A 16,214-nucleotide genomic window follows, 5' to 3' on the forward strand; every position below is an offset into this window, starting at 1 on the left:
CATATACATTTAATATGAAACATTTTAGCTTTCTTTTTCTTTTTTTGGTTTTCTGCTTTAATTACTTCGCAAATTTGAAGTGACATTTTCCACGTTTTTCCGGACATTTTCACGCATTTTCCGGATATTTTCCGGGAATTTTCCGGACATTTCTCAGGCATTTTCCGGGGATTTTTCAGGCATTTCCACGCATTTTCCGTACATTTTCACGCATTTCCCGGGTATTTTCCAGATATTTACCAAACATTTTCCGGACATTTCCCTGACATAGCCTGTAAATGTCTGGAAAATGTCAGGAAAATCCCCGGAAAATGCCTGGGAAATTCCCGGAAAATAACCGGAAAATGCCTGGGAAATTCCCGGAAAATAACCGGAAAATGCCTGGAAAATATCCGGAAAATTTCCGGAAAACCGTGGAAAATGCCTGGAAAATCCCTGGAAAATGCGTGAAAATGTCCGGAAAATGCGTGAAAATGTACGGGAGAAGCGTGGAAAATGCTCGGAAAATCCCCGGAAAATGCCTGGAAAATATCCGGAAAATGCCTGGAAAATATCCGGAAAATGCGTGGAAAATTCCGGAAAAACCGTGGAAAATTCCGGAAAAACCGTGGAAAATGCCTGGAAAATCCCTGGAAAATCCCTGGAAAATATCCGGAAAATGCGTGGAAAACTCCGGAAAAACCGTGGAATATTCCGGAAAAACCGTGGAAAATGCCTGGAAATTCCCGGAAAATATCCGGGAAATGCGTGGAAAATTCCGGAAAAACCGTGGAAAATTCCGGAAAACCGTGGAAAATGCCTGGAAAATCCCTGGAAAATGCCTGGAAAATATCCGGAAAACGCGTGAAAATGTCCGGAAAATAACCGGAAAATGCGTGAAAATGTCCGGGAAAAGCGTGGAAAATGCCATTTCAAATTTGCGAAGTAATTAAAGCAGAAAACCAAAAAAGAAAAAGAAAGCTAAAATCTTTCATATTAAATGTATATGGGATATTCAATATTCATATTTCATACTTAATGTATGGGAGGGTTTAAAGATATTTTTTTTTATATTTCTCGATTTAATTTTAAAAATTTATTACGGCCATTTTACTCATTAGGTTAAGTACTTTCGATATCAGTTTAAAGTTTTTTGTTATCTGTAATACTTACGGAAAAATCGCCTGTGCACACTTAACGATTACACCCTGTATATATTGCAAAATAATTAGCAAAATTAATGTGACCCACTTATGTACTTTTGTCATAAGAATTGTTACGATTACGTAGCCAGCAACCTAAACCTGTAATAAAGTAACTTAAGTAAGTTTGAACTTTTAAAACAAAGTTACCAAGCTGAAAATAACTTACATCACATTACTTAACAGCAACTTCCTTAACTTAAAGTGGAAAGTGGGTTTGGAACGGGTCTAAGAAAATACTAAGTATCTGAGATACATTCTAGCGACGGTATTTACAAGTAATAAATTATAGGGCTTTTGTTAAAGGCTTCCGTGTTTACTTTAAAGTTGCTAGGCGGGATTATGTTCTTGTATGAATGGAATAAACGAGGTTTTCTACGTGTATTTTCTGGATTTGCTCCGCTATTTTGGTCGGTAGTATGATATTATATAGCGTAGCCTTCCTCGATTAATAGGCTATCCAACAAATATTTATTCGAACTAGTAGTACCCGTGATTACTATTACCGAGATTAGGTCATTTTACAAGACAAATAAAGGGTCAGCTTCATAATTTAGGCCAAGAATATGCCTTAATATTCTTCTGCCTTCTATAAATTATTTCTTTTCACACAAGCTTTTTGAAAATTTTGGGTAAGGAAAAAAAATTTCATCTGTCACAAATAGTTCTGCATTTATCTGTGAGAATAGAGGTCAATAAAATATACGCCTTGAAATCTATGAATCTCAAGCTGCTACAAGGTGGAAGTAATTCAACATATAAAGAAACTAGAATATACTAGATAATTTATCTCAACGTATTGTAATTATCCACGCTATATTGGTTTAAAGGCTGTTCAATCAGGGTCAATAGTGCAGGATGTTTTTAATATGTGACTAGTGCCATTAGAGAGAATTAGTTTACATAATTTATTCAATTTAAGCTATGTTATTTTGTTTATCAATTATGTTAGGAAATGATTATGCTTTAAGGTGATGAATTAATTTTTCTAACATTTACGGCCCTTTTCAAACCTTCGTAATTTTTATATTAACAAAGTTGTCGTGATGAAAATTCTTGACAAGAAAGTTCAATAGTAACACAATACGTCTATCGTTTTAGAAACATGATTCCATGATATTTTCTCGATAGAAAAAAATTACAAAGTTCTCATTGTTATTTTTTTTAAATCTCTGGCATCTTCAAAATAACAAACGTAAAGTTACGACTTTTTGGATATTAACTATAAAATATACAACCTATACGTCTACCGAGTTAGAATTTTGAAATATGCGATGGTTTTGAAATAAACAAGAAATACTTGAAATTAGCGCGCGACCAGCCAATATAGCGAGAGCCGCCCTGTACCTTCCCACCCCGATCGCTGCACGAGTCATTCCCGCTACGGCCGTCACACGGGGAACTTGTGTCGCTCGCGCAATCGTAACAAAGGGTGACAACACGATAAGACAAAATGAGACAAATGGGGACAATAAAGAAAATAAGAAGAAGAAACATAAAGGTTGGAGGAAAAAGGATGCTTACAATTGGAACAAATTAATGAAGTAAGTTGGTTTTATTTTAAATTTGATGATAATTGTATTATAGACGATGTTTGATATGTACCCCTGTTTTAAGTACATAACGAATGTGTAAGATTTTTTTCATTTATAGCATAGATAATCTTTTCAGAAATCCGGAATCCAGATGGAAAATAAACCCACTGATTGTTCACAATGTGAACCCACTCCTTCGTAAGTACCTTTATTCAGTCAAAAATGTATGTTATCAACGCTCTACTGGTTTTATCGCATGATTCCATTTTTAGCAAAAAGCAACAAAGTGCAAAGAAATAAAAAATCATGGTGAACTTAGTGGAAGTATGGTGGACTGTAATATGGAACAGGAGCTCATTGGAGTAGTATTATATTTAAAAAAATACGAAAAAATTTCAAGAATTACATTTCTTAGTAGTTAGCTGGTAGATAAGTATGTTGTATAAAAAATTTGATGTTGATATCTGTGCGGGAAATTGCTTAGTACTAAAACAGGTTTATATTAATATTTACATAGTAATGTGAGTTTTCATTTCGAAAAATTTTGTGTAAGTATATAAAATTGAGTATTTATATTTATTTATTTATATATTTATTATTTCTTAGTACATATTAAGTTAAATAATTTTTTTTTGTGTTGTATTGTTAGCATGTACCTATATTTCAGTGAGGAAGAGGGAACTTCCCTACTACAGGTCTATATGACTTAAAAGGGAAGTTCCAAATGTTTGTGACCACACCGCCATGCTGACCAATAAATAAATTGTTTAAATTGATTAATGGTTTAAATTAAATTGAGTTCCTGGGTGATCTGGAAACACAATTGGGCCTGGAAGATGGCGCTGCAGTCACTCCTCCTAATCACATGAACCGATTTGGATGAATATTTGTGTGCACATTTCATTGTTGTGGGATGATTGGTTGATTCGTTTTCACATTAGCTAATATTATGTATTTTTGTTGTTAGAAAGTAAACTTAGTTTAATGTTTATAATACATTATTATTGGTATAAATAAGCCAGTGTTCGTCTCAGATTGCTGTACCTGCCTACCTAGTACCTACCCTACCAGGGCCTAACTTTGTTCTGGCTATTTTATTTTGATTATTTATAATGAATAATTACAATTATAATAGAGTGCAAAAAATAAATATATGCGTCAATATATTTTGTGTTTTTTTTTAAACAATTTTTTTATTTAAAAAAATATCATTCCGACCGCGGCTTTGCCCGCGTGGAATTAGGTTATATCGTGAATCCTGTTTTATCCCACAGAAGTGTTCAGTTCGGATAAAAAGTATCCTGTGTAAATCCAGGCAATTAGCTATATTTTATCAAAATTGGTAATGTAGTCTTGACGTGATTAAGTAACAACTAACAAAAAAAAAATACAAATTAACATCCAAAGTAAACATCCAACATCCATCAGTTTTACTGTATTAGTGATATCTTCCACTCTTGACTTTGACTGAGAAGAATTAGGGTTTATAACTTCTTTCAGAAATAGTACCTTTCATTTCTGGGCATGACGTAATATCTACGTCAGCATCAAATTCTATCTAAATCAATTCAGTAGTCCGCGTTATTGAATACCATTTCATTTTTTCAGAGTAACAATATTTTTTGTTATTTTAAAGATTATTTATAACCTGTATTATTTTTTAATAAAGTAAACATTACGAAATAATAATAATTATTAATAATGTCTAAGTAGTTGTTAAAAAGAAGATTATTTGTTTATAAGCAAGAAAATAAAACCAATAAATCAACAATTAAATATATGTATTATAACTGTATGACGACTCCATACATGTTTGTCCCGAGTCGACCAGCGGCAGCGCGGCGAGTTTGCAAGAATGACTTCGCACACACCCGCGTTCGCGATAGCGAGCTATTAGACTCCGCCCGCCAAGCAGTGGATTTTTTTTTGTGTATCGTCTTAAACAGCATGGTATTATTTTTATGTGATTTTTATAAGATTTTAATCTTGCATAAACAGAATTTAGGAATAATTTACGAGCTTAAATTAATAACACCTATACTTTACCTTACCTGCAGGGTTTATACATATATCTATAGTTAGATCTAATTGAAAATGTAATAGGCACTTGTTGTCATACTTAGCATATATTTATCCGACTTTTTTTTATTTTTTATCCTAGAAATTTCGACTGGGTGAACCGATTTCGATGATTCTTTTTTATTTGAATGCTCCGGTTGGCCCTATTTAAATTCTGGCTTGTTCTGACCATTTGAAGGTGGTTTAGATTTATGTTAAAAATAATTATTGAGATGGTTTGGTTAATTTTGTGTATCACTATCGTAGCTTTTTTTTCATGTTCTATTATTCCTTTACCGATTTTTTTTTCATATTCTATCACTCCTCTACCACCAAAGGTATACACACATCGATCCCAGACCGGTAATTGCCTGCTGCAGTATAGTTGCGCGCGCGTCGGCACACTTGCTCAACGTTGCGTCATTGTGTCGTTGACCCCGCGGTATGTAGGTTGTTGTTCGGAACAACAAAACACCTAGTATGGTCAATGGTGTGAACAGACGTAGGAATAGGTGTACGTTTGAAATGGTCTAATGATGGTAACATAATTTGATACTTACGAGGGTCGTAATACCCCAATTACTATTATTTTATTTTTGAAGTGAAACTTTTGGTGCGTTTACTTTTGAGAGTAAAATTTCAAGGTCACATCATGGCAATACCATCACGTCGGGAAGTAAGGCGAAGATTTTGGTATCTTCGATGCAAAAGAAGTTTCACTTCTGACACGCGTGCTCGGCACACACGCTTCTTTTTTAATTACAGCGATTTTATGATAGGATTTTTGTGTCTGGAGATGGTAAGGAGGCTTGTTTACTAGGTACGTTGAAAACTTTGACTTTAAAGAATTTTTTTTAGCTATGCGTGAGAAACTGCGGGCTTCGGCTAGTAAACGGTTTAATGATTTGTTTTTGTCTGTTTTGGTGGTATGTCGTAATAACGTAATAATATGGCCTAATGATGATAGTCTGCATGATTCGAAAGTAAAAAAAAAAAGGTTAATGAACTCCCATTTTGCAAAAACTTGGCGTAACCTATTTGAGTTTTTTTTGCATTGTTTCCGCCTGAGCCACGTGGGTGTTTTAGAAACATAACAGAACAATTATTATTGTCGTGACAAATCCAATTGAAGATTTTGTAAGAGTTTTAATTATGAAGTCTTACAAACGAATCAATTAACCGTCGTAGAAAGTTCACCGGGTCACGACTAACGAGATATCAAAAACAAATCCTAAATTAAATATGTATTAATACATATTTTCTAGAACTGTGCACTAAATTTCATATAGATTCGATCGCCTTATTTAGCGTGAATAAGTAACATACATCCATACATTCTTTACAAATTATGCCTTGCGGTGTAACCCGCTAACAAGTATTTCTATACAACAAGTAGGTATTTCTGCTGAAAGTTATTTGATATCTGTCATTTATCTGCCAGATATCAAAATCAGTTAAGGGTTTTTCGCTTGAAAGAGGAACACACTTACATAGATGTATCCATTAATTTCCTGCATCATTTCGCGTTTATTGTTAGAATTTGAAACAAATTTAAGAATTCGCATTTTAAACACTATTTTCACCAATATATAACGATGATTAATGTGTCTCCTTATTACAAAGTTCCTGAGCAAGACGCGCTAGACCAGTCTAACCAAGGGTGTTGACCTAAGCTTGCTTTAATGAATCGAACGGTACCTTATATCGGGTCTCCGGTCTGGTAGTCTGGTTTCAAAGAATCACGTGTTATTTCAAAGTAGTATTTTTTTCGAGTTTGCTAGTGTTGAAACAGGTTGAGTAGCGCCATCTAGTTTTGATCTGCGACAAATGTATAGTATGCAGTTCTTTTTACATGAACTACACATAATATTTATTTTATTTAGATACGATTTTTGATAATATGAGGTCAGTTAGCAACACTAACTGGTAAGAAATATATTTATTTATGAGATTTTTTGTACCACACTAATTATTATAAATGCAAATTTAACTGGTAACCAAAATAATGTAATAATATATCAGAACGAAATGTATGTAGTAATGTTATATGAACGAAGAAGTTAAAAAGCTTTATATAAATTTTTAATTACGTATTTATATAAAACTAGAATACCGCCCGCGGCTTCGCCCGCTTTGTCTAAAACCTAATAAATTATATACTAAAACCTTCCTCTTGAATCACTCGTTCCATTAAAAAAACACATCAAAATCCGTTGCGTAGTTTTAAAGATTTAAGCATAAATAGGGACATAGGGACAGAGAAAGCGACTTTATTTTATACTATGTAGTGATTTATTATCAATTAAAATGTTTACTTATTATTTTTCCCAATTTTCAGCTGCAGAGGTGTTGTCAACGCAACGTTCGCTGGCCAAGTGCCGGCCGTTGCACGCGGCGACGCTCGAGTCTAGAAACAAGGCGAAGAAGTGCGCTGAGTTCTTACAGCCATACAGGTAAGTTGTAGCATCGATATATTGAAGATGATATGATAATGTGCTCAGATGTGGAAGAAAGACGAATAAACAGATTTTAGCGTTTATAATATTAATAGCTTTTCGCTGAAGGAAGTTCCCATGTGAATGAGATGTTTTATCGCTGTAAAAAAAGTAAAAATATAATGTACTTTTTGTGTAAGTATCATACTTTTTTATTTTCATGTTTATATTTAAATTTTAATTTTATTTCCAAAATTTATTTACTAAATATTTCGCTTTTTTACCGCTTGGTTGCCTGGTAGAGATCACTGCTTAGTGATAAGGCCGCCGATTATACTACATCTTTCTTGTACCATATTTTCTTCTTATTGTTTCCTATTATTAAGTGATTGTATTACAATAAAGTGTAATAAAATAAATAAAAATAAAAAATTATTAGTCACAAGTTTACAACTGAACAATTACTAAACACTTAAAACTGGGTCAAAATCGAAAATCAAAGTCTTAACGAGTCGGTGAGGTGAAGCAAATATAAGCATGTTAATAATGGAATCTTTTTTTAAGCCAATGTAAGCGTGCTTAAAGTGGAATATTTTTGTTGAAGCTGATATAAGCGAGTAAAAAAAATGGAATATCATCCATCATCATATTGTATGGATTGCAGGCAACGTCCCGAAACGTGCACGGCGCTGGCTCGCCGGCTCGTGTCGGGCGCGCTCGGTGTAAGGCTCAGCACCGCGAGACAGGAGAGAGATGAGGAACGACGACTCATCATGTTAGCTAGAGGTAAAGCATAAGTATCAGGTATAAGTGTTGTACACTATACAGAACACTCGGTAGATGATACACTATTTATTATAGTCCGGGATACATCGCCCATTTTTGCAAGTGATTACTATCAAGCTAATTTTTCGTGAGTAGCTTTATTTTGATGAGATGCCCAATAATTTCATGTACAAAACTCTCGATTGTGGTTGCTACCAGAGGAAACAAGGATAAAATATTTTGATTTGATGGTTCTCAAATATTAATTACTAACTGAATGTTTTTTTTTGTAAGATAAGTTTATGTAATCGCTGTTTTCATTTAAACCCATAACTTAATACTATTCAACTCACAGGTCACACAATACACTTCATTGTAGTACACGGAATATGACATGATACAGTATGCATAATTCACGAAACATGTGGCATGTTACAGAAAACACAATTTACGAGGAGCGGCAACTCAACACGCTTGCTATACATGTTTCACTATAAACGACACACTACTCACGAATATAGTACACATTACACATTAGGGGTGTGGGTTATGACATGACAATTATATGACTACACAATATACGAATTATAGTACAAATTTCAAGATATGATACACAATATACGTGACACAAGTATTCCGTATATAAAATATAATGCATTTTAGATTTGTAGTTCAAAATACTTGTTTAAAATTCCAGAAAAGAAGCGTCAAGCGGCACTACACAAGGAAGCAGCGTGGGACGGGTCGCTCGCCGACCGCGCGCTGCACTCGCCCTCCTGACCGACACACACACACACACACACGGTAATGGCACGTGGCAAATGACACGTGGCACGTAGCACATGACACGTGGCACGTAGCACGACACGTGGAGCGTTGCAGTCAGAGGGGCTAGTGTGAGTTTGATCGAGTACGAAACGTTACTATCGCGTCTGCGTCACAGCGAAATTTGTATGGGGAATCAAAGCTTCCCCATACGTCCGCTAGGGGCGCTGTTCGATTTCCCATACTTATTCGGCTGTGACGCAGACGCGATAGTAACGTTTCGTACTCGATCAAACTCACACTAGGGGTACAGATGTGGCACGTTACACAATATGGTTACATGTGGCATGTAAAACGATACGGTTACATGTGGCACGTGGCACGACACGTCACACGGTACGGTAACGTGTGGCACGTGACACGACACGTCGCTCGATACGGTTACTCAAGTTACGATACGATTGTTGCCTATTAATATGACATGTCGAATTTACACAAATACGTAGAATAACACGTCTACGGGTGGAATATTTTCAGCTTAATATTATTAGAATAGGAATTAGGAAGTAAAGTTGAATAATATTATCACTACATAGTATAATACAAAGTCGCTTTCTCTGTCCCTATGTCCCTTTGTATACTTAAATCTTTAAAACTTGGCAACGGATTTTGATGCGGATTTTTTTAATAGATTGAGTCATTCAAGAGAAAGGTTTTGGTATATTATTTATTAGGTTTTAGACAAAGCGGGCGAAGCCGCGGGCGGTAAGCTAGTTATTTATAAAGATAAATTTAAACACTGATATCTCCTCTTATACTTTTATTGAAGTGAAACTTCTTTATCGGGGTTGGAAAAAAATTTAGTGTAACATTTTTTCGTTACGCGCCATCTTTGATTCGACGTACTTAATTCTGTAAAGTTGCATTTTTTTTTTTTAAATAAGGTCATAAAGAAGTTTCACTTCTTACGTGTGTACACTAGTACACGCACACATTTTTCTTACATATCTTATACATTACAGGTGCAATTACTCTTCGCCACTGCACAGCCGTGGAGACTCTCACATTATAGATATAATATAATAAATAATTAATTATATAGTCATATTGGTTTGATCAAAAGGGACATACATACATGGAATGTGGCAATATAGTCGTGTTACCATGGCAACGTATAAACAGGTTTTTGTTAAAAAAGTTGTAGTGTGTGTTTCCCTTTTGATCACAAAAAGTTGATATTATACGTGAATGACGTCACTGTTTTTAATCTGTGGAGGAATTGAAGATACAACAAATATCACTATTTTTTGTTTTATTTTTTTTAAAACGAAACATGACTCTTTATTCTTTAATTATACTCAAAAATCTGATATGAACTTTATTTATTACTTTTCATGGCTATAAAAAATTAATTTGATCGTATTGCATTATGAAACATGGAAATTTGCTGTTTTAATTCAATCAATCTGTCTGTCTGACTCTTTTAAACTCATAATGTTGTATGTAAGAAAGAGTGAGACAAAATATATTAAATGTAAAAAAATTGAATGTAAAAGATATGTGACGTCATTTACGGATAGTTAAGTATTTTTGTAAACGAATTAATATATCACTGTATTGTTGATAAGACCGTTTCTGCAATGTGAGTGAAAAAGAAAAAAATAATGGTAAATAATATTTTTTAATGATGGTTATTTTTTTTTGTAGGTATAAAAAATAAAGATACAGATTATATTATTATTGAAAATAATTCGTGCAGTATAACTTTTTTGTATGTTACAGTATTACATATTAAATAACTTTTTTTACTTCCAAAAACGTCATATTTACTTTTTTTTTCATTTTCACACTAGAAAAATAAACAGGTTTTATAAATAATACAGTACTCACACATAGCTATGCGCAGGTTTTGGTCGCTCTAGCGTAGTTAGTTCTAATTGTAGTTAATTTTGTACGAAGAGGGTAGAAAATAAAAACACTTTTCTTTTATATTCAAGAGGCTTTTGGTATTGGGCGGTGCAATATATAAATATTTATTTATATTTTTATAGTAAAATAAACATGTCTTACAAATCCAATACGCTTGATTGCTGTCACAACAATTTTTTTTATAAAATCATATTATTTAAAATCGTATGTATGTCCGTTTATTAAACGCATGCAAACCCCTCCACGGTGTGTTGTCTGGCGGAAAACACCATTAGGAATAAGACGATCTCTTTATTGAAATAAACGGTTAAGTTTCGCCCTCTTCGTGTCAGTCTCAATTGTGAGTCGAGTGAATGGTTACAATGCATAATATTTTTGTTTTTTTTTTTTGCGTTTATTTGTCTCTCGCGTTCTCTGCACACGCTCTTTCAATACTGATAAACGCTATATTTATTTTTATCACATGGCACATTGAAATTTAAAACGAAAATGGGTAGGATTGGTTTCAAATAGATTTTAATAGAATATTTAGTTGTGATGTATTATAATCGATTTTATCATACTTTTAACAAATTTATAACACATGCCTTCCACCCAACGATTTTTTTTGTTTTTTTTTTATAGTATTCGTATACCAAATAAATATTATTATATTATAAGCTTTGTGTGCCTCGTTTCTAGTCTGCTTAGGTAATGAGGCCAAAACCTGCGCGTATATTTACATATTAATTAAGTAAATTGTCTATAGTTTTATAGACTGTTGAAAATTGTCTATGCTCGATATAGACTAGGCATAATAAAAAAAAATTGTCTATCATAGACTTAAGTCAAGCATGACTGTCAAGTGTTCATTTTATTTATTATGTGCGTTTTTTTTTAATGAAAAAAATATCTGAAATGTCTCTTTACAAAAAATATAGATAATAAATTGTCTGTGGTTGTTTAACGAAAACTGTATAGTGTCCTTTATTTACATGTCTAATTGTAATATTGTTTTTATTCGATAAAATGATTAAAAATTAGTAGAATGTGTATCTAAATAAATTAGTACTGATTTTGAATAAAATAATTTTTCTTCGACATGAAATTATATTAGATAATGCATTTATTGTATGTTGTTTGATTTGCACTTTTTACATATGAAATGATGATTTCTTATATAAAAATTTATCTGAATATAAATAATACATTTTATGTTCTATATATCCATACTAATATTATAAATGCGAAAGTAACTCTGTCTGTCTGTCTGTCTGTTACTGAATCACGCCTTAACTACTGAACCAATTTGCATGAAATTTGGTATAGAGATATTTTGATACCCGAGAAAGGACATAGGATAGGTTTTATCCCGGAAATCCTACGGGAACGGGTTTTTCATTGAAAACGCGGGCGAAGCCGCGGGCGGAAAGCTAGTTTCTCATATGTTTAAATAAAATATATTACCAACTGATATTTCATGCATAATATTAATATTATTTGCATACAAATGACATTTTTGACATTTGTGAAGTGATACTTAATATCAAAAATGTAATCGCACACAATGTCTGTATCGAAAGGAATTTTGCTAAATGGATTTGGATGAAATTTGACACACAGATAGGTCTAGAATAATTGATTTAAAAATATATTATTATCTGTGTGTCCTAATTATTTATTTTTGAACTTTATTCAATGACAACGAGTATGCGATCGCTTTTATATAGAGAAAAATAAATGTTATTTCGAACTGAAGAAAGGATGTGAAAAAAATGTTTTATCTGTGGAAAACAATTTAGTAAAAATTATCTTTTTTAACTCAATTATTGGAATATGTTACCATTTTAACACCAAAGATGCAAAAAGCATTCTAAAAGTAAAATATTAATGATATTGTTAAACATTTGATGCTTTATAATTTAATTGCTTATAATCTTATATCAATTTAAAAAATAAATAAAAAGGCAAATTTGAAAACCTAAAAATAAGAACAAAATTTGAATGATAATATTATGATTGTCCAAATTTTATTTCGTCAAAAATTTTCATTCACAGGTATTGAAGTTCTAGTAACTTGAAAATGAAATGGTAAATTCATAAATTACTGAAGCATTTCTTATATGATCTGTAAAAATGTCTTACTTCGACAAATCCCGTCTGTCTTATAAGAAAATTAAGATTTCTTAATAAAATGCAATAATACAAATAAGGCAGATGACATTTGTCACTAAATCTCAAGAAATCTACAAGAAAACGAAGTTTTTAAAGCAATTGTCGATAAATTTCGATATAATGGGACTTCTTCACAATTGGCAGCGTTGGACGAGTAGAGGCAATCACGATAGTGAAGACGTAGAGGGCCTAAATGTCTATGATCGGCCATCATCGTAGTTGTTTATTCATAATCACCGTAATGGCGGCAAACATCGACGATCATTTGATGGGCCAACGTTGCCCATTGTGGATCGGGCCCATAACATAGCACTTAGTTAATATTACAGCAATAAGTTGTTAATATTGTAATTATTTGATCACAGTCCAAAGGCGCGATGAGTCTTATGATAAATGTTTCGAGTTTGGATCTGTACAAAATGTAAAGAATCGTTATTTTTGTAAATCTAAATTGTCTTGGTTGACATAATAAATAATTTGTGACTGATTTGTGCTTTTTATTTTACCTTTTCTAGAAGATAAACTGTATTTTCCTCTTACACACACACGACAGAGTACATAAATAACTTTATATTGGTGTCAAATGAATGTATTTCTCAAATACTATCCTGAAAAGTATATTTTTAATCCCTGAAGATGGCAATTATAATAAAATATTTTTATCGTATTAATAATAATTAAATAATGATGTAAAGAACTTGTAGCGAATAAGGATTCGTTATAATCATGCAAGGCAGATATAATTATATCTGGTTATTATTGAAAATTTAAATCTAGATACTGTAGCGAAAATTATAACAGAATAAGTATAGAATAGCAAAGAGTTATCGATAATTGAGATAAATTTAAAACATTTATCATTCACCGTGACAAATTGAAGTTATTAAAATATAAAAATAAAATACGAATCGATACGAGACTTATCAATTATGTATGTCACGGCTAAAGGTAGGTGAGAACATAAACTTAAGATTAGCCGGCTAAACTTAGGTTTATTTTCGACGAGGTGTTAATGTTAGTTTGTTCTATCTTTAGCCGGCTAAACTTAAGTGTAACCGCAGGCCCGTGGCTAAAAATGTCGGGGTGGGTAGATTTGGTTAGCGCCGGGCCGGTGGAGGGCTTGAGGGGCCCGCACAGTGCCAGAAAACACTCGCCCTGTTCCTTACATGTATTATAGTAACCAAATCTACCCACCCCGACTCAGGGCAGAAAGCTGGTGGCTAGGTTAGGTTAGGTTAGAACTCTTAAGACCCGCACGAGCCGAGCGAGCGCAGCGAGCGTGCTGCGGCAGCAGCCGGCGAAGTGCCAGAAAACACTCGCCCTGTTCCTTACAAGTATTATAGTAACCAAATCTACCCACCCCGACATTTTTAGCCACGGGCCTGCGGTTACACTTAAGTTTAGCCGGCTAAAGATAGAACAAACTAACATTAACACCTCGTCGAAAATAAACCTAAGTTTAGCCGGCTAATCTTAAGTTTATGTTCTCACCTACCTTTAGCCGTAACATGTACACTACATAAAATAAATAAACAATGCATATCCGAACGCGAAAATCCTGCACGAGTTTTGCAAGTGAGGATATGTCTTAATAATTTTGACCTATTGTCGACTCCATTGTCTCTTATAACAATGTTCATTGCGATAAACAATAAATATAAACAGCGTAAACAAATTTGTATTCAGTGTTCTTGGTCGGTTCGCGAAAGCACACCTCATGTAGCGAGAAATGAGACGGTCAATAATTATATTCTACCTCTTATCTGGTGCCTGTACTCAAATGAAAACATATCAACATCAGATTTTTATGGCGAGAAAAACAAGATCCAATGCACCACCTATGCAAACGGGATATTCGTACAGTAAAATTAACGATGGACCAGGAATCATTTCGGTGTTTAATAATAAAATTGGAAACGAAACAGCGTCAAAAATAGCTTCAAATAAAACCCAGTACGGTGATGCAGCAAATGATGATGATAAAAAGAATACAAGCAAATTAATGAAGACGGACAATATTATTACCGATAGTTCACCAGAAAATAAGAAGGAAAAAACTAAGACTGCTTCTGAAACCAATTTAAAAAATAATACTGAACGCTTGGAAGCTAAGCCTACTACTTTAAATGAGTTTATAATGAATTATAACGGTAATACCGATTACCGAGTGGATGATGATGATTTGAGAAAGGACTCAAATATGTACGATGGATGGCCGTATTATCACCCGTATGACTATGAGCATTTAAAGTACGATAATGAAAACGACAAAGCAAAAGATAAACGTTTCATTTACGATATAATTGAGAGAGTCATTCCTGTACAAGAAGTAATTAATAATGACATTCCGCCCCCTTATTATAATCCTGCCACCGAGTCAAAGGAGAGAGAACCTGAGTATCCATCGAATAATAACTATGATAATCCTATGTATGGAAATCAACCATTTTTTTCATCAGTGATAAATGACTATGTTGATAGTAATTATGAAGACGATCCTTTAACTTTCAAGGGTCTTAATTGGATTAGTAATGACATTGATACTAAAAGGACGTATTCCGATATTGATGATAATAATAAGCGTGTTAGACGTTTACATATTGATGAACCAACACATGAGTCTCCAAGAAATAAATATTATAATAATTATAATTCTGATGAAAATTCAGCAGTTACAGATAAAGGTTATAATAAATACAGAAATACTGAGGATGAAAGTTTGAAAGAAAAAATAAAAGATGACAATAAAAGAAGATATAGATACAATGGCGATAACTATAGAGGATTCAAAGATTTTGTTGATACCTTTGCAAACAAATTTGGCTCAGAAGGCCATAATAAAGACACTAATTACAAAGTGAATAGAACACAGGATAAAGGTGAGAAAAAGAAAGGTTTTCGAAGAGTGTACCATAAGGATGAATATCAGGAAGATAACGAGTTCTATGACAATACCAATAACAAAACTTCGTTGACAGAAAATGGTGGTTCAAAGTATAATATAGGAGGATCGGAAGCGATTTTAGGGTCACGAGCAGCCGCTGCAGTTAGTAATGAAGGGAACGCCGTAAGTCAAGTTGGAAATAAAGAAACTCTGAGGGATTTCAATAGGAATAGGGATAGATACAATAAGAATGGGTATGATGCTGACTTTAATCGCTATAAAGATATTGCAAGAATGACTGCGATACAGAACAATGCAGATTATTTCGATCCGTTTTAAATTAAGATGTCTATAAATTATTTGTTAAACTTTTTTATAGTAATAAACGTTATTATGCAATGCAAAGTGTTTATTGAATTAGAATAAAAACAAAATTTCCTTGTAAAAATCATTTAATCACCCACATAAGAAAATAATACAAATACATTTCTTAACAAAGTACTTATTA

The 16,214-nt window shown here is 33.2% G+C and overlaps 2 protein-coding genes across 3 annotated transcripts in view; both read left to right on the forward strand.

The window, feature by feature from the left end:
* The window catches only part of LOC149479285 (uncharacterized), a 45,282-nt gene extending 33,506 nt beyond the window's left edge, over positions 1–11,776 (forward strand). The window contains exons 6-9 of one of the 2 annotated variants that reach the window (XM_089707853.1): positions 7,113–7,227; positions 7,874–7,995; positions 8,672–8,778; positions 9,762–11,776. In XM_089707853.1, coding sequence (XP_089563979.1) covers positions 7,113–7,227; positions 7,874–7,995; positions 8,672–8,754 — 320 coding nt within the window. In that variant the 3' untranslated portion in view covers positions 8,755–8,778; positions 9,762–11,776. Of the gene's footprint in view, positions 1–7,112; positions 7,228–7,873; positions 7,996–8,671; positions 8,779–9,760 lie in introns of both variants that reach the window. The other variant, XM_089707852.1, reaches the window with a different exon arrangement.
* A 2,775-nt stretch (positions 11,777–14,551) lies between these two features.
* On the forward strand, positions 14,552–16,045 carry LOC149479286 (uncharacterized). Its single transcript, XM_089708295.1, has one exon. The coding sequence runs from the start codon at positions 14,552–14,554 to the stop codon at positions 16,043–16,045; it is 1,494 nt and encodes a 497-aa protein (XP_089564421.1).
* Positions 16,046–16,214: the final 169 nt, after the last annotated feature.

The sequence above is a fragment of the Colias philodice genome, chromosome 20, assembly GCF_061535455.1.
Source record: "Colias philodice isolate Cphi_HAF_F1 chromosome 20, ilColPhil1 Martin Lab GWU primary, whole genome shotgun sequence".
Lineage (NCBI taxonomy): Eukaryota > Metazoa > Arthropoda > Insecta > Lepidoptera > Pieridae > Colias > Colias philodice.

Coding starts and splice junctions, on each gene's coding strand:
- LOC149479286 (XM_089708295.1), top strand. CDS start 14,552: ATGAGACGGTCAATAATTATATTCTACCTCTTATCTGGTGCCTGTACT.